At 50.4% G+C, this 22,431-nt stretch overlaps 1 protein-coding gene across 2 annotated transcripts in view; it reads right to left on the bottom strand.

Annotated features, from left to right (window-relative positions):
* Window positions 1–1,334: 1,334 nt before the first annotated feature.
* The window catches only part of SAMD4A (sterile alpha motif domain containing 4A), a 207,290-nt gene continuing 186,193 nt past the window's right edge, over window positions 1,335–22,431 (bottom strand). For both annotated transcript variants that reach the window (XM_012663817.1, XM_012663816.1), the window contains 5 exons: window positions 19,735–19,853; window positions 15,028–15,229; window positions 13,669–13,795; window positions 6,534–6,617; window positions 1,335–1,546 (listed from right to left, as the gene is read on the bottom strand). In XM_012663817.1, coding sequence (XP_012519271.1) covers window positions 1,518–1,546; window positions 6,534–6,617; window positions 13,669–13,795; window positions 15,028–15,229; window positions 19,735–19,853 — 561 coding nt within the window. In that variant the 3' untranslated portion in view covers window positions 1,335–1,517. The remainder of the gene's footprint in view (window positions 1,547–6,533; window positions 6,618–13,668; window positions 13,796–15,027; window positions 15,230–19,734; window positions 19,854–22,431) is intronic.

A 22,431-nucleotide genomic window follows, 5' to 3' on the forward strand; every position in this document is an offset into this window, starting at 1 on the left:
TAGCCCTTCTTGCCCATAAGAAATAGAGCTATTACTTCGTGGTACCATAGTTTGTTAATCTCTCACCATGTAATGAATGTTTTTTTTTTCTCCCCTCTGTGTGGATGGATAAATCAGCCAACAATATAGTAAATCTATAACTTACACTGTGGGGATAGGGCCATTGTTTCCATTGTGAAATTAACATTTCCTACGCCTTCTTTCACTGCCCACCTGGGACGGTGGGGCTGTACCACGTGGACCAATCACCTCCCTGCATGCTCTCTCTGGCACTTGCTGACTGACCTTTTATACACTGTTGCTGGATCTTTCTCTCCTCCTTTTCCTCAGCAGCAACCCCAGGCTCAGGTTCCTGCTAGTGACCCCACTGCAAGTGTTTTGAGCTCATCGTCTGGGTATTAGACTTCCCACGAGGGGAAAACGTCCATCCTGGCCTGGTCTCCACCTTGCCTCGTACCCACCTGTGTGGATGTGGAGCAAGCCTGGAGTGACAGGATGGAGCCCCACAGGCGGGGGCTATGGGGACAAGTCTCTTGGTTAGAAGCAAATCCAGCACAGAAAGAGGCCGTGGGATTCTTTTAGACCCCCTGGGTGACCTGTGAGCAAACTCATAACTATCACATGGTGCCATCATCCTTGTGCCCTCACCCAATGCCATGCTCGTTCTGGCCACATCTGTGTCCCTCGTGTCCACCCACACGCTCTTCCCACCTACTGGCGAAAGACGAACAACTCAGGCCTACGTGACTGCATCCATCTTCCCAAGAAGCAGAGCTTGGCAGCCGTTTTAAAACACATCCCTGCTGCTATTATAAAAATAGAGGAAAAAAAATGAATCCGTAACAACAAATCCTTTACAAAAACCGTAGTATGTAGAGAAGTTCTACCCAAACTCTTTACACATTATGTACCCTTTAAAATTGTCATGTAAACAATACACAAATCAAAAGTTTATCTGAAGTTTTGTTGGAGGGAATTTCTTCCTTTTCGCCCCCGTTGCCATGGGGCCCTCTCCTGTGGCTGTTTCAAGCAAGGCCTCGGGGAGATCCAGTCGGAATCAGATTGGGCATAAAAGGTGAGCCGCCCTCTTGCTTGGGAAGCACGTGCCCGCACCACCCTCTGTGACCGCCTGTGCAGCCGGGCTCTCTGAAAAGGCTCCCACCTCCCTCCTGTGTGTCTTGTATCTCTGGCGGGGCAGTACTTATTTTCCCTTTCCATCCAGGAGGCCACCTGCATTCCTTCCACCCCCTCCCAGTCCCATGTTTCCCTAGAGACCCCTCCCCACCCCACACACCAAACCATCCCATGACAGAAACAAATGACGAAAGAACCAATCCCAGGTCTACTGATATGTTTACAAGGATGACCTACGTGCTCACAAAATGAAAACGGGAGAGGGACCAGGGGAAAAGAGGCTGCAAAGCATCTTGAAGGATTCTGTGAACCCTGAAGATGGCTGACACTGGACCCACAGCAGTCGATTTCACGGCCAGCGCGGTCACTCTCATCTTCAGCTTCTAGATTGTGGAGGTCCGGTCCACCCCATCTGGGAGAGAAAGCAGCACACAGTGGCCTTGGGTGAGTAAGGCAAGTCTGTTCGTGCCCACGTACACCAAGGCCATGCACAGCAGGCCTCCCAGTCTCTGAGGACAGATAGGGGCCACGTTCGTTCGTTCGTTCATTCATTCACATACCCACCTACTCAATATCTAGGGAACAGCTATTCTTGCCAGGAGCCATACTGAGCCTGAGAACCACATGAAGAGACCTAATCCTTGCCTTCCAAGTACTCACAATCTAGGCTGGATGCGGACATGTAAACCACAATGATGCTGTGAGCGATGATTGTTATAATGGAGAATGTTCCAAGACATCAGGAACATAGAGGAAGGAACGTTTAAGTTGGCCTTGGAAGCTGAGGGCTGTTTCACAGGGATCCAACATGAGTTTTGTTGCTGGTGCTGGCAGGAGAAGAAAGAACATGCCAGGAGAGGACGAGGGTGGGGAGGGCCTGTGTGACAACAGTTGTTGATGGACGAGGGGAATGGAGGGGGGGCGGGATGGGGCCGTAGAGTCAGGCAGGGGCTGCACCAGGCACCCCGGTGGATCTAACTGCCTCACGTTCCTTTCTTTGGCAGCATCTCCAAGTCCCAGATGAAAGACTGGGGACAAGGTGGCCGTGACCCTGGCCACAGCCGAGCAGACCAGGGGGATGGAGGCATCTGACCGAAACTGATCTAGATTCTGTCTCAAGGGTCTGATCGATGTCAGAGATGTCAGAGGTAGACGTGTGGGCACTTGGAACTGAAAGGTCTTGTGGGAGGGGGAGAGTACTGCCATCTAAGCCCCAATATCTCACACCTGGTCTACCAGATGGAGCATGTCTCTGTGCTAGGCAGAACTCAGGTGTGGGAGGGGAGTGGCAGAGTATTGCACGGAAAGCTGGCAGACCCAAGTGCTATGGAGGAGCGCTGAGCCCGCTGCTGGGGGTCCTGGCTGCCTCTGGGGTGGTTCCAGGCTGGCAACTCTCCCCCCTGGGCCTCGAGGGAAAATCACCTCTTTCTTTGTAGGTTCACATGCAGTTGTAGGAAATAGTCCAGAGAGACCCTGCATGGGGTACTTTCCTTTGATAAAGAGCGTTTGGCATTCTTGCTACTAACGATGATAATGCTAGTGCTTAGCAGTTTGATAAGAGCTTCCGAAATGCCTATTATCTGAGACAGATCAACTTTGCCAGGTTTCCCCCAATGGTAACATTTTGCAAAACTACAGCATGATATCACAATTAAGATACTGATGTTGATACAATCCACTGATCTTATTTCCCCAGTTTTACGTGTGTGCGTGTGTGTGTGTGTATGTATGTGTATTAAATTCTGTGTGATTTTCAAGGGAATTTTAAAGAAAGGAAGCAGTGGTTCCCGAGAGTGTCTGTGGTGTTAGATCATCAATCCCAGCTGCCCACAGATGTGAACTTCTAATTAATAACCTCTCTTCACCTTCTGTGGGTGTCAACCTGAGCCTTCTGAGTGGTGGCTCTGAGTGGTAACTGCAGATGGGAAAATGAGGGGTGTCATGTATGTGTGTTTGCGGAAGTCCCTCTGTTGTGGGAGGATGTTTGTAGAGGTCCCTCCGTTGTCTGTGGAAGTGCAGTACATACTCTTGCTGGGGCTACTGGCCCACTCATTGATGCCAAACCTTTATAGCTATAAAAGCAGGGAGCGGGCAACATGAAAATCTCAACTAACCCAACCCAGAGATGCATTTTCACTGAATTCCAACCCCACACCTCGTCCTCCACAGGTGAGGGTGTTCCTGTGGGGAAATGTCCAATAGGTAAGTCCAGACGCGACATTTATAGCTGTGCAAGCAGTGCGCTGGACACCTCTGGAGGGGCATCATTCACATGCAACTGTCGTAGGTTTTATGGTTATTACAACAAATTTCCAATAAATGTCAGCACAGCCTCTTGAGAAAGTAGAGACTCTGTACTTTGCACAAAGTCTCCAAGAAAGGGGTAAGGAGAGAAGGTGAGAAGGAATAGTGAGGGCAGTGTCTACAGAGTGAACCCCAGAACGTGAGAGAACGGACTGTGTGTTGCTCTCGCTGGTGTGAGTCACTGCAGACTCCACTCTGCTGGGAGGAGCCTGGCGTTTGCAGCCGTGGGTGTTCCCGCCCACGGAGCCCCTCTGCAGGAGGAAGAGAACGGTAGGCTTGGCCTTGCGTCTTCCTGAACACTCAGGGCCACTAAACAGAAGCAGGCCCACCAGAGCTTGATGGAAGCCTTAGGGGTGAGACCTGCAAAGCAAGATGCAGAAGCGACCCACCAGCTGGTGGGTGGGGAGAGGGAAGAGATGGGAGGGAAGGCCAAAGAGCAAAGTGGCTCAGATTTGGCATCAGGAGGGCAGTAGTTACAGAAACGGAGAGCAGGGATGTTGGCACAAAAGGATGGGTCCCCAGGGGCCACTCATGCTAGAATGTCATCCTGGGATGCAGCATCCCAGGAGCTTGGACACCCTCCTCCTCCATTCCTGAGTCATAAGCGGAGGACCCTTTTTAACTATGCTTTTCTCTCCTCCCTCGTCACTCGTCTTCCTGTAAAATGACTTAATTCATTGGCATCTGTCTCCAGCAAGGTCATCTTCCCGGCACCTGGAAGGGGTCGGCCAGCAGAGAGGCGCTGTCATAGTGGGAGGGCACAATGCCACTGTGCCCAACTAGGCCACCCTGAACTTAATTTGCATTCTCTGCTCAGGAAACTGCTTACAAGGCTTCCCACCAGAGGGGATTATTGAGAAAAAACACAGCAATAAAAAGGCTTAGGAGATTAACATGATGAAAACATTAGCAAAAGACCATCAGTTCAGAGAGGTTTTCTGTAAAAAATAGAAGAATGGACTAAAAAAAGAAGTCTTTTGAATGAAAACCCTCCCTTAATAAAGAGCGTTTGACATTCTTGCTACTAATGATGATAATGCTAGTACTTAGCAGTTTGTAAGTTTCCAAAATGCCTATTATCTAAGATAGATCAAGCCCTGGGAGGAAGGTCAGTTCTCCTTGCTGACTCTGGAAAGCAGGGAAAGCCTGAGGCTCGTCCCCCACCCAGCCGGCCTGGCCTCTGGGGTAGGAGAGCACACGGGCTCCTGCAGTGGGCTGAACGTGGCCGAGCCCACGGTGGGGGCTCCCCTCACAGTGCCCGAGCTCTGGCAGATACCTGCTAGGGACTCACCGGCTGCCACCCTAACTCGGGCCCCAGGAAGACCCTTATCACTACTTAAAAATTTTTTTTAAATAGATATATTTGCACATCATAAATCTTACCCTTCAAAAGCATACAATTCAGTGGTTTTTAGTATATTCACAAAGTTGTGCAACCATCACCATTGTCTAATTCCAGAACATTTCATCATCCCTCAAAGAGATCTGGTACCTATTAGCCGTCACTCTCGATTCCCACCTCCCTCCAGCCCCTGGCAACCACTAATCTGCTTCCTGTCCCTGTAGATTAGCCTGTTCCGGACATTTCACATGAATGGAGCCCTGTACTATGTGGTCTTTTACATCTGGGCTGTTTCACTTAGCACAGCGTGGTCAAGGCCCGTCCACACTGTGGCACGTATCGGTACTTCTTTCCCCTTTAGGGCTGAACACTGTCCTGCTTTTTGGCTATACCACATTTTGTGGATCCATATTCATCTGGTGATGGATATTTGGGGGCTCATTACTCAAGGGGGGGAGCTGCTGACCCAATATCTGTAAGGTGGAGAAGATGACATGGGGCCCCTCCTGCCAGAGGTACTAGGGGTGGCCCAGTGACACTGAGGAGCGTCTAGGATCTGAATGGCTAAGGAGGGAGAGAGCAGTGGTTTGCAAGTGGGGTTCTCTAGAGCCCCAGGGGAAGTCACAGAAGGGGCTGTGCCTTTCCACTACCTGTTTGGCCTGAAGCCCTGGGATGTCACAGAGGCCGTGGGAGGCCTTCATTCCCCTCCTGGCACTGAGGTCAAGTGGGTGTAGCCCCAGCCCTCCACTCCATTCCATGCAGAGCATTTGTCTGTTTGGTTTCAGGATGAGATTGTGTTTGCAGAGACTAAAAATCTAAAAACCCCCAGTCTGGAGGACAGAGCTCTCTGGAGCAGGGGCTGATGGCAGCTTTTCTCCCAGCACTGCCAGATGGCGCACACATCGGCCCTAGGTGTGAGGAGGGCCCTTCTCTGGGTGGGTAAGTGCATCCATGCTGAGCAGGCTCACAGGAGGCCTCTCTGGGCCTCTGTGACTCAGAGCCTCCCAGAAAGCTGGCAGGAAGGGGCAGGCATCTCCTCTCCTCTGCCTGCCAAGTATCCGCAAACATCCAGGCCCGAAGAAAGGTGCCCATTTAGCTGAGGGCCTCCCAGGCTGCCGTGACCAGGCAGGGCCTCAGAACAAACAGTCAGGGGCAGCACAGCTGCTCGCAGGCCGCGGCCCCCGTTCCTGGCTTGCCTGCGGATGTGCTGGCACATGCAACTCGACCTGTCCCTGTCACACGCCAAAGGACGCCTTGGCCTGCTTGGGGCTCCAGGCGTCACGGAAGCCGTTTGCAACAGGGAGACAGAAAAACAAGCAGGGGTTTTTGTTTCAAAAATTCTATTTTTAGAGCAAGCTGGGATGTGCTTGGACCAGGCTGGGGGAGCCAGTGCCGAGAAGGAAAGCATCCAGTGCTGTGTGGGATATTCCCACTGAAAGCCACGTCCTGTGTGCCTGCTCCCCCAGCCTGGGCATTTGGCTGGGACAGCCGCGGTGGTGTGATTCCGACGTGCGCTGTGGGGGGAGCTTCTGGGGCCCTGACTCACCTCCCAGGAGGAGCTCCTGTGGGCTGCTCAGCATGGTGTGGCCAGATGAGGGTCCAACAGCACCTCAAGGCCACTCTCTCTGTCCCCTGCCTCCTCCTCCTCATCCCTTTCCCATTCTCCTGAGCTACGGCGAGAGTGTAGACAGCAGATGGCCAGCACTTCTCCCAGGTGCACGGTAACAAGGACATGCAGGAAGGACACACTCACCTCCCAGGGCATGTTCGGTCATACTGAGGCACAAGGACTCCAGCCTGTTGTTGATGTCAGGTTCAGTCACAGGAAGCTGGAATTCTGTAGGGGATACAGGGTTATGTTGGTGACAGGGACTCTAAGGACGAGGAGAAAGTACACGTGGTGCCACCAGGCTCCCCCTGCCGGGCGAGGGACTGTCAGGGAACATTACAGTCAGGGTCAAACAACCTCTAGGGCTGGTTGACACAGAGTCCATTGTGAACATGGGTGGCTGGAACAAAACCAGTGACTAAAAATAGCTGGTCAGAGTCATAGTCTCTCCCTCCTCACTACCCTCCAGCAGCCTCCCATCAGAGAGAAAGCCAACCTCCTGCCATGGCCCATAAGGCCCCATGTGGTCTGGCCCCCAGTTACCTCCCTGCCCTCGTACAGCTCTGCCTTTCCTTGCTCCCTTCCCAGGCCCCATCTACCCAAGGACCTTTGCACTGCCATTCCCCCCAGCCTGGAATTCAGGTCCCCAGAAAGGGTCTCGTGGCCCACTCCCTCCCTGCATTCACATTTCTGGATCTTCAGTCCATTGTGTGTGAACCGTACCTCCCCCCACACACCATCCTTTTCCCCTGCTTTACTTTTCTTCAGAGCCTCCACCAGTATCTGACATACTATGTATTTATTTTCTCCCCGCCCCCAGCTGAATGTCACTTTGTTACAGCAGGTCTTAGCTCTGCAATGTCACATGCGCCTGGCACATTTTTGCCTCATTGCGAGGAGTGAGGAAGGAAACTCGCGGCACGGGGAGCACCTTTTCTGATACCGGCCCTGGCCTTCTGCACGTCACCTGTGTGTCCACGGAGCGAGAAGCGGAAACTCTGACAGCTAAGAACTGTGAGATGCTATGGAGGGGTTTGTCCCGGGGGATGGGGACGTCTCAATATTGCCACTGCCTTCCTGTGTGATCCCGGGAAGCTGTTCCCTGCTCTTCTACCTGTCAAGTGGGAAAAGCATCCTGTGGCCCCAAACTTCAGGTCACTTCCCTGCTCTCACATCCCCACCCCAGGGGGAACATGGGGGCAGAGAGAGACAGAGATATGAAGATGAGATTGGTGGTTTGGTGGGCTAGGAAGTTAAAGCCAATGGCTAAGCCAAAGTAATTCTTTTCCTTGGTTAGCTGTCCATCAAGATCTTTGTTGCAATTTGAGTTTCCCATTACCAGGTAGTTCAGAGGCTGATGTCGCTTCCCTTATTTAAAAATCTCAGAGAAAAGAGAAGGTTGGTAATGGATCAATATGGAAGGCACCAGGGAGCAGAGAGTGATCTTTCTGACACGAGTCCCCAGCATCGATGGGTTTGGGAGACAACCATGCCAATTCACGCATGGGCGGAGGCTGATCGAGCTCCCAGGGAAGTGGGGAGCCGAGAGGATGGCCGAGTCTCTCCCCAGCGCCCCCACTAGTTGCTCTTCGAGTAGGGTCGGGGCAATCAGACAATCCCAGAGGGAAGAGATTTTAGTATTTTCATCCATTCATGTGAAAATCATATGCGTGCAAAAATTAGCAGTCTTTAGGGTGTGAAATCTATAAAATAGAAACACTATTTTATATATAGCGAGTTAGCAAATATGAAAAAAAACAAACCTCAGCAATTATAGCCATCCATATGCTCATTGTAAGATTTAGTTTACTCTCCAGCGCTCCCCTTTAAACAAACACTGTGGAGAGATTTGGATAAATAAAGATGCTCGACATTTGGAGAGAAGTGTTTCAGCTGCAAGATTTCTTGCCAACACGCAGCAAAATGCCATTTTCCAAGCCTGGGATTGCGTGTTCCAAAAAGGGGGCTGAGAAATGCAGGGCTCTCCGCTCCAGAATCCCCAAACCTTCGTGGCTGCTCTTTTAGGTGGGAAGTAGGGGCGCTGGCTTCTCCTCCCCTGCTCTTCTGCAGCGCTGGGGAGCCGTGACCCACACCACTCTGAGTGGCTCTGAAAAATTCTAAGTCTCGGGAGAAGCCCATATGTTCACACTGCCGAGTTTCCTAATAGTGTGACTTTTTAATTGTGTATTTGATAAAAACAGATCCATGGACTCTTGCCACACACACAAGACAGAGGGAGACTAGTTGGGCAGAAAACAGCTTCCATCTCAGGCTAGAAACTCTCAGCTGCGTGGGGCTTGGTGGGCAGAGCTCTCACTGGAGCTCTAGAGGGGCATTTGGGCAGCTCCTGCCCCGGAGGCCCACGTTAACCACGAGGCCAACTCTTTCTACGGCTCCTGCTAACCCTGAGGGCTCATCTCATTTATCCTGGGCCCCCAGCTGTCACAGAGCAGGCAGACACAGTTGCGAGTCCTCAGTAAGACGAGAGAGAAAGACCCCTCTTAAACTGAGCCTTCTCTGCTGTTGCCCAAAGTAGGCCTATTTCCGCAGCTCAGGTGACATCTCTGAGTGCCAGGAATTCTTCTCTTCCTTACTGTGACTCCGCCCCAGGATTTAGTGAGGATCCCAAGTTCTGGGATCCCCAGGGTCTAGGCTGACTTGACACTTTTTAATTGTGTCTTCTCAGAAGTCCCACATGTACAGGATAGTCTAGTGCTCCATATCAGAGTAAAGAAAATTCCAGAAGCAAGCAGCAACCCATCCCTAATGAGATGCTGCTGCAGCATCCAACTGAGCAGCCCACATGGCTTGTCCTTGGCAGAAACTGTCCGCTCTGCTGAGTCTCCCATGTGTTGCACCTACAGTGCGATTGTGAAGCTCTTTCTCCAAGGCGCTGAGCGTAAGGGGCCAGTTTCTTTAGAGCATTAGAATAAGAAACAGGCCAGAGCCTTCTAGGAAAACCCTTTAGAACCCTACTTTGCCAACGACAGCTGAAGTTACTCTCCTGAATAACTAGAAAGGTTTTGTGTCTGGTTAAGTGAGAAGTGGGGTTGCGTGAAGGAGAGCAGGGAAGACAGGCTGCCTAGGAGGGGGAAAGGGGACAGAGAAGTGGGACAGGGACTGCTGTGATGAGACAAGGGGAGGTGAGGGCCAAGAAGAAAGCTGGAGGGTGGAAAAAAAAGGAGAAGAACTGGTGTGGGCAGGAAAACAGAGCCAACCTCCATATCCATTGTCTGCCAGTCCTGAGAGCAGGGCTATTTGCCCTACCTTATTATAAGACAGGCACAGTGGCTCACGCCTGTAATCCCAGCACTTTGGGAGGCCAAGGTAGGAGGATTGCTTGAGGCCAGGAGTTTGATACCAGCCTGGTCAATGTAGCAAGATCCCATCTCTACAAAAATTTTTTTCAAAAATTAGCTGGGCATGGTGGCGCACTCCTATAGTCCCAGCTACTCGGGAGGCTGAGATGGGGAGGATCCCTTGGGCCCAGGAGTTTGAGGTTACAGTGAGCTATGATGATGCCATTGCACTCTGGCCTGGGTAACAATGAGATCCCGTCTCAAAAAAAAAAAAAAAAAAGGAAATGTTTATGTAGTACTTTACGTGATTCCTGTTGTTTCTGCCTCTGCATGGCAGCCCTTTCCACTCCCCAAATGGACCCAGTGCATCAATGACATGCTCCCTCTCCCTACTCTTCCTAAAGGCAGTTCTCTGGAAGGACTCTGAAACTCACTCACACTGAGGAGGAAATGAACGATAACATCCGAGGGCGCTGTGCTCCCAGGTATGCGGCATTCTAAAGGCAGACGAATCCCAACCATGGCTGGTGCATGGGGGAAGTTTGCTATGGTGAACCAATAAGTCACACCGTGAGGGGCTGCCATGGCAGGCACCACCATGTCCCTCTCACATCCAGATGGCTCGGTACCGAGGGTGGTTTCCACATGGTATAGTGCAAGGGGAGGATGAGATTCCCTTGCTGCTCAGCCCACCCTTCTGGTGGTCTTCCTTAAAAGCCTGCTCTGCCCTTTCCTTTAGGCCCTCTGGGTGGTGGAAGGCCTCCCAGGGGTGCCAGAGCCACTCCACGATCCTCTCTGATGGGATCTCAAGGGCACCTAAGCCTGGGTCAGCAGGAACAGAGCTGTTTCCAAAATAAAGCATCACTCTCCAAGCGATTTCCAAATGAATTTTCTAGTTGGGAAAACACTGTGCCTCTGTGAGGAACGGGACCATTCTAGCTTGCCAGGTGCCACGCTTGTATTGAGCTCAAGTCACCTTCCTGGTGAGTCTATCTCACCTTGTCCGGTGCACTCCGGGGGACCAGCTTAGTGCTGCTTACTCATCCCAGAGGCCACTGAGAGGCCGGTGGCTTTCTTGGCTGGTCCGGGAAACATCTAAAACCATCCCTGACAGGGCCTCCAAGGGGTCTGAGTATTATGTAGATCCAGCAAAGAGGGAAGCGTCTTGTAAACCTGAGCAGGGTGATATGCAACTTGGCTGGGTCTAGTCTCAGGTCTTTGGGGACATTTAAAGTTGTGTATCATCTTAACAGAATTATTTTAAGTTTACAGACTGAAAGCATCCTTAGAATGCATTGCAGGCTTCAAGATTTGCCCATGCTGCTTGAAGTGCATTCTTCGAAGACATCTAACGGCCAGGAGGAAAACACTGCCTTGTTTGTAACGCAGTTTTCTGAGTATTTACTTTGGGGTTGGTCACGCATCTCTATTTCATTTTGCAGTCACTATTACTCCCGTTTGTGTAAAGATGAAAGCCACTTTCTGCCTTCTTGATTTTTGCTGTCCTGATTATGATATTTATAGTCTTAACGCCTGGCCACAAGCCCCAAGAAATCTCTGTAGCTAAGCATGGTGTGCAGCTCTGTGTGGAGGACACCCCGACTCTAGGACGAGCCTTCATCTGGACCTGGCTTGGAGGTTAGAGGTGCTGTCCCCGTGCAGGCGGCGCCTTCGTGGGAAGCAGGTAAGGTTCTCACAGTGACGTGTGGTCTTGACAACCAGTGTTTGCTCAGCAAGGGCAGGGGATGCGCTTGCAGCCCTGAGCAAAGGCTCAGGAGCGACCACCCTGTGCCCTTAGCAGGGGCTTGCTGGTGCTGGGCAGGGCTTAGGAGTGGCTCTTGTGGCATGCTCGCCAGTTTCTTTGCAATCAGGAAATCTGAAGCAGCCTTTTCCCCACGCTTTGGCTGTTCTTAGAAATGCTATGGTTCATCTTGGCCTTGCTGGAGGTGGGTTTGTATTGATTGGGCAAGAAATTGATAAAGAAAACAAAAGCCCAAGTGTTCCAGAGTTTTAAGTCCAGAAGGCAAAGCACATCATTTGCAGACTTACAGGAAAACTGTTGTAAGTAGTTTAAGTGGTTGCCCCTGGGACTGTGGGCAAGAAAGGGTAGGGACAGTCACTTTTCCTTACGAGCTCTTCTGTATTATTCGATTCTTTAACCAGAGGAACAAGAGGCTTCATAGGAAGAAAGTGAAAACAATCTTAGGTTCATAGTTGCCCTGAGCACGAGCCAGCCACTTGGCACTGCTGGAAAACAGTAAGTAGAGGGAAACAAAGGTGTAGACTGAGGATCATATCAACAGGTCCAAAGCACTTGGAGGGCCCAGTTCTTAGAAACTGGACTCTCTGGGCCTGGATTCTCAACTAAGATGGGGAAAACTTGGGGAAGGTACAGCAAGAACAAAGAGGAAGACTAAGAACTGGGAAAAGGAAGGAAAAAATAGGTTAGAAAAAATAAAGAAGGCCCCACATGTACTGGGATTGAAGGAGAGCAGTCAGTCTGCTAGGGTTCCTGCAAGACGGCTGGGCTGCAGTCCAGGGATTGAGATCAGGGTGAGAAAACATCCAAGGTGAACGATCTCCTCGTGCATCTTTAAATCTCGTCCACGTGCTTTTACTGGGAATGGATAATAGCATGAAAACAGTGGATGGGATGAAATGACCAAGGGAGAAAGCCTATCACGACTCCTAAATTTTACAGGATAGTTCTTCCTGGAAAGAAAAACAGCTACAAGTATCAAAGTGGAGAACAGGAACTTTAAAACAAAAGGGAACGAGTAAGAGTTTTGGGCATCTGGACCCTGTGGATGGCGCTTCCCTTCCTGATTTCCCTTCCCTGGGTGGGTCCACTCCTTCAGCATCCTCTTCCTCCCTGGCCCACCTTTCACATTCCTGCCTGACCCTTGCTCAAAACCTCCCATAGACTCCCCGCTGAGCTTGGCCACAGTCCCAGCTCCTTGGCTTTGAATTCCAAGCCCCCCACCATGGGCCACAATCTTTACAGCTCCCCTGATCTCCTCTGCTCCTTCGACCAGACCCTTCAGCCCAGCCACGGCTTCCGGGACACGACGTGGCACTCTGTACCTTTGCAGTCCTGCTCCCTGGGTTCCTGCTGTCTGTAACCCTCCCTCCCTCTTTCCACCTCTGCACCCTTTTCCCCTGAAGCTCAGCTCCAATTCCAAGAAGCTTCCTTGCCCACCCCAGGCCAGTGACGCTTTCCTTCTTTGAACCTCCGCAGGACTTACTGTACAGAGCATTTCTACTGTCTGGGGTGGGTGTCTTCCTACAGGTACAAAGGCCTCTGGCTTGCCTGCCTTGGGGCGGGTGCCCAGACAGGTGGAGTAATTGCTGTGGAGCTTTGTAATACTCCTGGGGTCTGAGAGACCACTTGCCTACACAGGGAAGGGGTTTAGGTATTTGATAGCTGTACATAATTCCAACTATTCTGCTTTAGGAGGCACGGTGGAAGCTGACATGGACTTGAAGTGTGCCAAGCTGCTCTTTAATCAAGTAAAAGAAAGACGTTCGGCTGGTCCAATAGTTATCACTTTGCAAGGCAAGCCTAAATCAGGGGCAAGTTCTCTCAGCATCCACAAGGTCAAGTTTTCTCTTTCTTTGTCTCATTCTTTCTCTATATACACACAGCCATGAACACACACATGAACCCCCTCCCCACCGAAAAGCCCTCTGGTGATATCTCTGTTATGATCAATCTAGAAACATGACTGGTATCAAAAATATCCCCATCAGATTGCAACCGACTCTGGGGCTCCATGCACTGGCTCTCAGCCAAGCCGCCGCTATTCATGCTGGCAAGGCACAGTTTAAAAAAGGAAAGGCTGCTACAAGCTCAAAAGAATGCATGGTGACAGTCGAGGCTAAGCTCTTTCCGGCTGGGTTCACCGGGGCATCTATTTTGGCGTCCTGGCCTCCCCTCCGTGTCAAAGGGGAAGAAGTGAGAGATGAAGCGCGAGCTCTACCTGGCTGCTGGAACATCAGCATGTTCTGCGGGGAAGTGTGCACGGGCAGCGAGCGGGTCCTTTGGACTGAGCTGTGGGTGCGGCTGGGCATGCTGTTGCTGCCCCCAGGGTTGGCAAACCAGAGGTTCTAGTGAGAAAAGCAAAAAGGAACTTGTTAGTTCAGACCCCCTGGGGTGGGAGAGCAGAGCCGCCAGCCAGAATTTAGGAGGCAAATATCCCCAGAGAACTCTCTGCTGATATCTAGAAAAGGGCCTGCAGGCCAGCTCCCAGCTGCACGTTCACAGAGGGAGGGTTTAGATGCCATCCACTGTGTTCTCTCCCCACCTCCTCGGCCTCGCTCTAAGCCACAGCTTAATCTGGACACACCTCTCTCCCTATCTCCAAAACTCTTTATATCTCATTGGTTGCTTTTGCTTTTTCCTGTCACTTTTCTAGGAAATGGGGGAGTTCTATAAATGCCTGCAATGAAGAGCACAAACTATTTCAGGGCTCTCATTTGATTTTCTTACAATTTACTCCAAAGCAAGGAGGAGAAAAAAAGAACCTCTCAGCTGGCAATGAGCTGGCACAACTCAGCTTGTGTGTCCCAGCAGTGACGTCCTCTTGAACTGATCTGGTGGTAATGGTCAGGAAAAGGGGGCCGACACCCTGTGCTGCTTCCCTGGGGAGCGAATCCCGCCTGTCTTGCCTGGAGCTGTTTTCCTAGTTTTAAGTCCATTTGTCATCCTTAGTTTCTCATGAGAACCCACAACCTCAGACCCCAAACCCGACCTGCAGAGCCCTCTAGGCTGGGGGCACACAGGCGGAAGGCACTGGGCAGGGCCGTGGGGCAGAGGAGTCAGCTCCAAGCTGCACAGCAGGATGCTCTGGGTGGCCGTGACTGGCTGAGAATGTGTCACTTTTCCCTCTGACAGCCTCTCTCCAACTCTGTCCTGTGGATTCTCCACCACAGCTGGGACCATGACAAGGGAGCTATCTGCCATGGATAAAAAGGCAAAGAAAGCTCCTTAAATGCTCGGGCTTCTCTGGCACCCGGATCTGGGAGGCCGTGAGGTCTGCTGGGCAGGTCAAGGATCATGGCAAAGAAAAAAATAGGTCCTGCATTTCTTTCATAAAGGCCCTCACGTGCAGGGTCCCCTCAAGTGGTCCTCGAGGCATCCTAAGCACAGCTCTGGGATTGCTTTGTCTCCCAGGGAAAAAGCACAAACGATGCTGGTCCCCTCTGCGGCAGGGGGACAAATGCCCCTCACTTTAGCTCCCTTTGGCCTCTCCACCATCTTGGGGTCACCTGGTGGGGAGGTCTGAAGCCTCAGGCCATGAGCCTGGCTGGGCCTTCCCCCTCCCTGGGGCAGAACAAACCTGTCTTCCTTGTTTCATGATGGTGGGGTTGGCTGCGGTGTTGCGCTGGTTGGAGCTGACGAATCCACTGGTGCCCAAGAGGCCCAGGCGGGCGGAAGGGACGTTCCGGGAGGGAATCTGGTACTGACGTGGGTTCCGCCTGCCCATGCCGCCGCCCACAGAGCCAGCCGTGGGGAGGGAGTTGGACTGCCCAAAGCCGCGACTGCGGGAGCCAAGAGAAAGAACCAGGAGACCATCAGTCACTGCCCAGCGCTTCCCAACCCCACACTGCCGGCGGGATGCCGCCCTGGGTCTGCTCACATTTGACAGTTGTGAGGTCTTCGGGAGCTCTGTGCCGGCAAAAGGCTACAATTACAACAGCAGCTAACATCAGAGCGCGTGTCCCAGGCGCCGTCCTGGGACTTTTACATCATTCTTCAATCCTTACAACAACCCTATGAAGTAGGTGCTCTATCCTTCGCAGCCGGAGAAGTAAAACGGGCCCCTAATAACTTTGCAAAGGCCACACAGCCAGCAGGGGGCGCGCCGGAACACAAGCCCCGAGGCTATCGCGCTATTCTGTCCTCTTCCGTGCTGCACCTGTCCTACCTACGGTGCTGCAGACGAGGACGTGGGTCCTGAGCACTCGTGTGCCTTTCAAGAGGCCACAGAGCAAGAAAGTGCAGAGCCAAGATCAGAACCAGGTCTCACTCCTGTCCCTGTGTCCTGTGCTGCTCCCATTCCACTGGAGTCCGATCCTGATCCGTGCATCTGTGTGGCAGACGTGGGGAGAGAGGGCCTCACTCGGACGTAAGCGCTATGTCTGTCCTCGTCAATCCCGTATGTCCCACGCCTGAGTCAGCTCCTGGCACAGTGAATGCAGGTTGGATGAGTGAACGAATTAGTCTCTGCCTTCACGATGCTTCCCCAAATGGAAAGCTGACCCCATCTGTGGGGCTAGGGGTATGTCACAGAGGTGATGACATTTGCAAGTGCTCTGGACCTGGGACATGAACTACCCCTGCTCCACAGGCCCTCCCTGCAGCATGGGACACGCACAGGCCGGAGAGTTTCCGTGCTTCTCCTGGGTCCATGCAAGGGGGCTGCGGGCCCCTGGTGTCGCATGTGGGTGCTGGCACTTCCATTGGGCTGGGTGACCTCAGTGCAGAAGAACTCGTCTTCTCCAACATGCCTCAGGTCTGGGAGGTTCCACGGCAGCCAGCAGGCTTTCAGGGACCAGCACATTCTTTCCAAGAAGAGTCAGCTTTAGTCATTTACGGTTTAAGTCGAAATGCTTTACCTCCGACGGCCACAAGATGGAACAGACTTGCTTTTCCAGCCACACAGGGAAGGTTTGTACCAAGCCTGCGAGGAGACTCCGGGAAGCAGGGCTGACGTAGTTTAACCAGTTGAGGGTTACAAGGGGCCTGCAGTCATTTCCTGAGCTAAAGGGAGAGCTGTGTGTGTGGGGACGGGGCGGTTCTGAGCCAGCAGTGCAACAGGACTCAGGATATGTTTCTCTTCTCCCTGGGATTCCCGTAGCTCGTAGGGAGAGAAGGAGCAGGTAAGAGAATTCTGGGCTTGTGTCTTTCTACTTCCAGAAGAAAGAGTTCTAGGTTCTGGTCAGAAGCACATCAAAATATGGTGAGGAGGAAGACAGGGTCTTGGTCTCTCTATCTCATCCTTTCTCCCCCAACTCCTTTTTTACTAAGGTTTAAGATTTTTGGTTGAAAGAAGAAATTAGGGCCAGGAGGGGTAGAACTGATTCCACATGATCAGAGAGACCCTCCTCTGGAAGGACAATCTGAGATAGGTGACCAGTAGAAGGACAAGGATCAAGTGTGTGTTTGTTTTTTAACTACAAAAACTAGTCCTTTTGTTTCTGAATCTGGAATTTTGGCCACCTGGTAGATGATTCAGTATTCTGCTAAGATTTTTCCTTATTTAGTGTGGATAGCGATTTCTCACTTTCCTTTTTGGTTGGATTTTTAAGAAGTTATTTCATATGCAAAATACAGAGTCAATGAGTGATTTGAAAATGATCCATGCTTCCAGGAAGGCAAGACTGTATTCTTAAGCAATGTAATTTGGGCAGAGGATTCTCTTATGGGACACTTAGTCACTGGAGAAATGAGGAAACTAAAGACTCCTAGAGTTAGGACTTGGACATAGAGGTGGGGAGTAGAGCCCAGAATATTTTGGGAGTAGGACTTGAGTGGAGGGAGAATGTGCTACGTCATCTTTCTCCTGACAGTGGGTCCCCTGCTGCTGTGTCCTTTGGTGGTTTTACAAACCCAGATTTGCTGAGGGTTGCCATTGCTGGCAACCAGAGTGAACGCTTAAGTTACTTAAGATTGCTAGGCTTAATGAAATCATCATGCTTTCTGGGGAGAGAACAAAGTGCCAAAAGTGAAGTTTTCCTTTCTCTTGCTCTGCTTTTCTAAATCTGATTTCATTACACTGAAATGCATGAAAAGTCTTTGATAAAATAACATTAATCAGAACCAATTAATTGGGGATTTGTGATAAGTCAAGCAGGGGCTGGGCTGCAGTTACCTTTGTATTATTAGAGAAACAGATCTTCAAAGCAAATTAATAGCATAAAAAGATCCCAGAGGAAATACTTATGAGTATAAAATATTTTCAAGCATTTTATAGCAACATCCCATGGAACATCCACAATCGGTGACTGAATTCATTCTTATCTAATCAATGAAAAGGCACTGTCAGGACTCAACCTGGTTAGCCCAATTCAAGCATTAGTTAATAACATCCTAGAGAGCCTGAGGTTGATGGCCCGTGCTCCACCCTGAGCAGAGCTCTTGAATGTGTGCCAGTGACAAAGCAGGGCTGATGGACACAGGGGTGGAACTTTCTGAAGAGGAGCAAAGAGCTTAGAAGCCCTACCTTCATCTTCAACCTCTGAATGCCTTCTTCCTCTTAGAACTTGTCTCCCAAGGGCCTGGTGTTATAAGAGGCATCTGGAGCCTCCTCCTCTTCCTTGGAGAATTGCCTCATAGGGATATGAGGACAGAGATGATGACATTTGCAAGTGCTCTGGACCTGGGACAAAGACTGCCACCGTTCCACAGGCCCTCCCCACATCATGGGCCACACAATGGCCAGAGAGGTTCCACGTGTCTCCTGGGTCCACTGGGGAAGGCTGCTGGCATCACATGTGGGTGTCGGCGCTTGGGTTGGGTGACCTCAGGTCAGAAATTACTAGTCTTCGACATGCTTCAGGTCTGGGAGGTTACACAGCAGCCAGCAAAGTTTCAGGGACCAATACATTCTGAGGTCTTCTGCTCCAGAAGAAGAGAGATGCCTGAGATGGGCAGGCAGCTGAGGAGCAGGCCTTGCCTTTCATCAGGAATCCTAAGGGTGCAGAGGTGGTCTAGCCCAAGCCCCCAGGGTTGGCAACCCCAGAGGGCTTGGGGCCAGGGAGCTGACAATGAAGAGTGTTGCTTTGCCTGACGGTCTTTTCCGCACATCAACCTGAGCCCATGAGAGTCGCCTAACTTCCATGGGGGTTAAGAACATGGAGCTAGAGCCAGCCTGCCTGGTCCAAATCCTGCATGCCGCTGGCCACCAACTCATCTGGAAATTGGGGTTAACAGCAGCCCTACCTCACATGGCTGTTGCAAGGATTCAATGCATTAATATTTGTAAAGTGCTTGGATACCAGTTGGCACATAGTAAGTGCTAAATAAATGTTTAATAAATAAGTATTATAGATGCTGGAATGTGATCAGTCTTCAATTTTAAAATTAATCTTTCATGAAGACTTTTTACAAACTGTAACTGGCCTTATCTACCTTAAATACAAAACAGTGATGTTTTAAGACACACTTATGCAAGTAAATGCCCAAAATGTTAACGACACAGGCAGAGAGATTCTATATAGGCACTGAGAAATGAAATGAATTCAGAAGCTTTTTAGGTACAAGGGTAGAAATTATTTATCTGCTCATGTTTTAAAATGTAAACCAGAATGTTGATTTTTCAAGATCTTTGCGTTATCATTGCCTTATTTCCCAATAGTTCCCTATCACCATTCAAGGCTTAACTCAACCCTTCCCCCTGCTTAATTTCGCCCACAAATTTTCACTGCAGTTCACCTTTAATATGCAACTGGATTCTTCAATTTAAAACCATATTAAGGTAATGGGTTCTAAAGTACAACCAGGCTTATTTTTAACTGCATCCAAGAAGCTGAAGTACTATGAAAAATCAAGAATGGTACTGCTCCACTATGAGACTGTAGCTCAGACCAAAATAGACTAGCACTGGGCTCTTCACCCTGCCAGCAACTATAATTAGCTTGTCTGCAGCTAGAAGGGAGAAAAAAATTACACTATCACTTAAGGTGCTGATGGAACAACCCATTTTTGTCCTTTCAGATTCCCCTTTTGTGGTTAAACCACCAAGTGTTTTGCCGGCATTCATTAAATCACACCCACCCTCCCCTCCCGTGTCCATCCGGACTAATGCCATCATTTTGACAATGTAAATTGAGTTACAAAGGCTCACATTCAGCTCTTCCTCTGGGAACACTCTCTCTCAGCCTTTTCCCAACCCCACCTGTTTAAGGAATGTGATTTGGAACTTGCCACGGGGCATCTTCGGGAACAAGGAATGATGCCCTACCCTATTCCTGGCCCAGGAACCAGGCAGGCAACGGCACCAGGGGAACCACCATGCATTACAAAGAATGAAATCCCAACATACTTTCTTTGCTGTCGATATCCTGATATGTCTAGAAGGGTTTTCCGAGGGAAAGACCGAAAGAGCTTCTGCACCTGCTGTTTCCATGACAACAATCTTTTTTTCTGTGTCTCTGTAAATGCCTGCAAAAACAAACAGGACTTTTAAATGGGTGATGCAGCCTGGCATTAGGGGGAGAAACATGCAATTAATAGGGGAAAACATCGGAGTCTCTGCAGTTGCCTTCTCTGTACCTGTTTCCAACCGTGGTCCAAACAGCAGTCAGTTTAATTTGGCAGCTGCCTGTCCTGGAAATTCAAATTATTTGACATTGGAGGTGCCCGGTAAGATATATGCATCGAGCTTTTGACAACCCCTGTTTCTGGCTGCATTTCTGGCAGATCCATACCCACCCTTCCTTTCCTCTCGACTCCACTCTGGACTCTCTTTATTAACCAACAATGAATTGCAAAATTGATTGTTGACTACTCTGGCTTTTGTGGGCCCCCTGTATTTTCATAATCAATGGAAATTCTAAACCACTCCAAAAATCAATCTGCTTGGTGGTGTGTGGTCACCCTGGAGTGGTCTGCAGGGCATTGGAGAATGGAGTATATTCTCCGTGTTTCCGGGCTTTGCTGAGAAATCTCCAGTTGAGGGGTGCCGTGCCCTACAAAAACCCCAGTGCACCAGTCCTGACTTGAACCTTGCCTACAGTTTAGGAAAGTGGGTAGCTGTGATGCCTTCTCAAGTCTTTTCTATTAATAGTAAAATTGGTGTGCGGGGATGTTTTGCCTACTGCCTTGTAACACTGTCGTCTGTATTATGTGTCTTGTTGCATATAGCCTTTGTACTCACCACAGCTGAGAGGAGGACTTTACATGGGTTTTGAGTACCCAAGGCAGGGACTCTCTAATTCACGGTATGATAGAATCACCCAAGGAGACAGTTAAAATGCAGATTCCCTCCCACATGCCCAGAGACTGATTTAATACCTCTGGTGGGGTGTCTGGGGAGAGTTTGTGTCTGCAGCAAGTGCTGGGGTAATTCTGCTGCAGGTAGAGCACCAACGCATGGTATTCTAGATGGTGAGGACCCCACGTGATATATGAATCTCCTGCCAAGTGCCCAGAACATGTTGCTGCGGGAACCCATCAGATTTGATTGATTAGCGGTAACAACGATGGTGATAAGACTCCCGAGTTTTGTCCATAAGGCATGAAATCTTTAAGTAGTAATAAAATATTGCTTAGAGTAACAGACTAAATGACTAGTTCCCATAAATGAAACAGATTCCTTAAATGGAGAGAAAAAAATGACAGCTTAATTTTCTCCCGATGATGCTTAATCTTTAAGGACCTAAACACAGGAGAGCTCTGTGCACAAAAGCAAAAAGCATGTTAATCATACCATGGAAACATCGCTGATGACTTGCAATCCCCTTCCTCCCGGGTGACCTTAGCCAAATGCCATTAAGAATATGCATCAAGGAGGGCTACCCAACCGAAGGGCTGTGTGCCCCATTAGAGAAGGAGGTGCAGGCGTGTGGTGGTCGGTCTCACTGCTGGAAGGTGAGGATGTAGTTCTCCCTCCATGGCCTTCATTTATTGATGATGCTCCCTGAATGTCCAAGCACACACGAATACCTCTGAAAACTGAGCAGAAGGCAAACATTTCTGCTGGACTAAGAAAGGGAGAGGATAGATTCTGCTTTTGACTGGCTTACGCAGCCCAATGTTGAGTGAGGACACAGATGCAGGCACGCTGTAGGAAGACCTGGGGAGGAGATGCAGCCCCGTGGGTTGGAGGAAGGCTCTGGACGCAGATGGGCAGGGCTCGAATCCCTGCTCACCCCTATGCAAGTTCCTCTACCCAAGATTTAGTTCCTTCTGAAAACTGAGGATAACAGTATCTCCCTCAAAGGAATGTTGTGAGAATGAAATAACACGTGAAAAGCACTTAGAATATTTAGGACGTGCCTAGCTCTTACTAATGGTTCAATACATGCCACTTACAGATGCTCTAACCAGGTTTTTCCGGTTGCACAGACCAGCCGTTTGGTGGTGATGTGTGGGTGTTCTTCACATTTGTTATTCAACCATGATCTTCAGCTCCAACAATAGCACAAATCAAATGACTTCAAGGTCTCAAAACTGCAATACTGAGGCTCGTCTTGAGCCAACCTGAAGGACAACTGGCCTGAGTTTCCGAGTGGCAAAGGAGTGAATGGCTCACTTCACAGATGTGCTTCCCAAGACGTCATTACACACACAACATCTCCCATGGCGGCAAACAGCATCCAAGATGGAAATGTTTACACCTCTGCAGCGGTCAGCCCATCCCCTCTCCCGTGGGGCATCAGGCTCACTTCGTTCAGGGTTGCAGATGGGAGCGAGCCCCTGAGCAGCGCCGAGGGAGGGTGGTGGCCGGTTCCTCTCAGCTGGGAGGTGTTGAGTCAGTGCTGGAGCTTGGTCACGGCTGACTGCCGTGATTTCTGAAAACTTCCTGTGCCTGCAGAAGAGTGCTCCTTTACAGGGATCTGCTGTTGGCCATGAGGCCTGATATCTCACTGCACCCCCTCCACTGGCAGCCCCAGGTCGGGCTGGGGAGCAGCCTCCTTGGGGGCCTGGTGGGGAAGGGAGGGATCCATGCCTAGAGATTGCCCAGACATCCCCAGCCACCACTTCAGAGTCCTCTGTCCCCATCAGGCCCAGACCAAGC

The sequence above is a fragment of the Propithecus coquereli genome, unplaced genomic scaffold, assembly GCF_000956105.1.
Source record: "Propithecus coquereli isolate 6110/MARCELLA unplaced genomic scaffold, Pcoq_1.0 Scaffold83, whole genome shotgun sequence".
NCBI classification, from domain to species: Eukaryota; Metazoa; Chordata; class Mammalia; order Primates; family Indriidae; genus Propithecus; species Propithecus coquereli.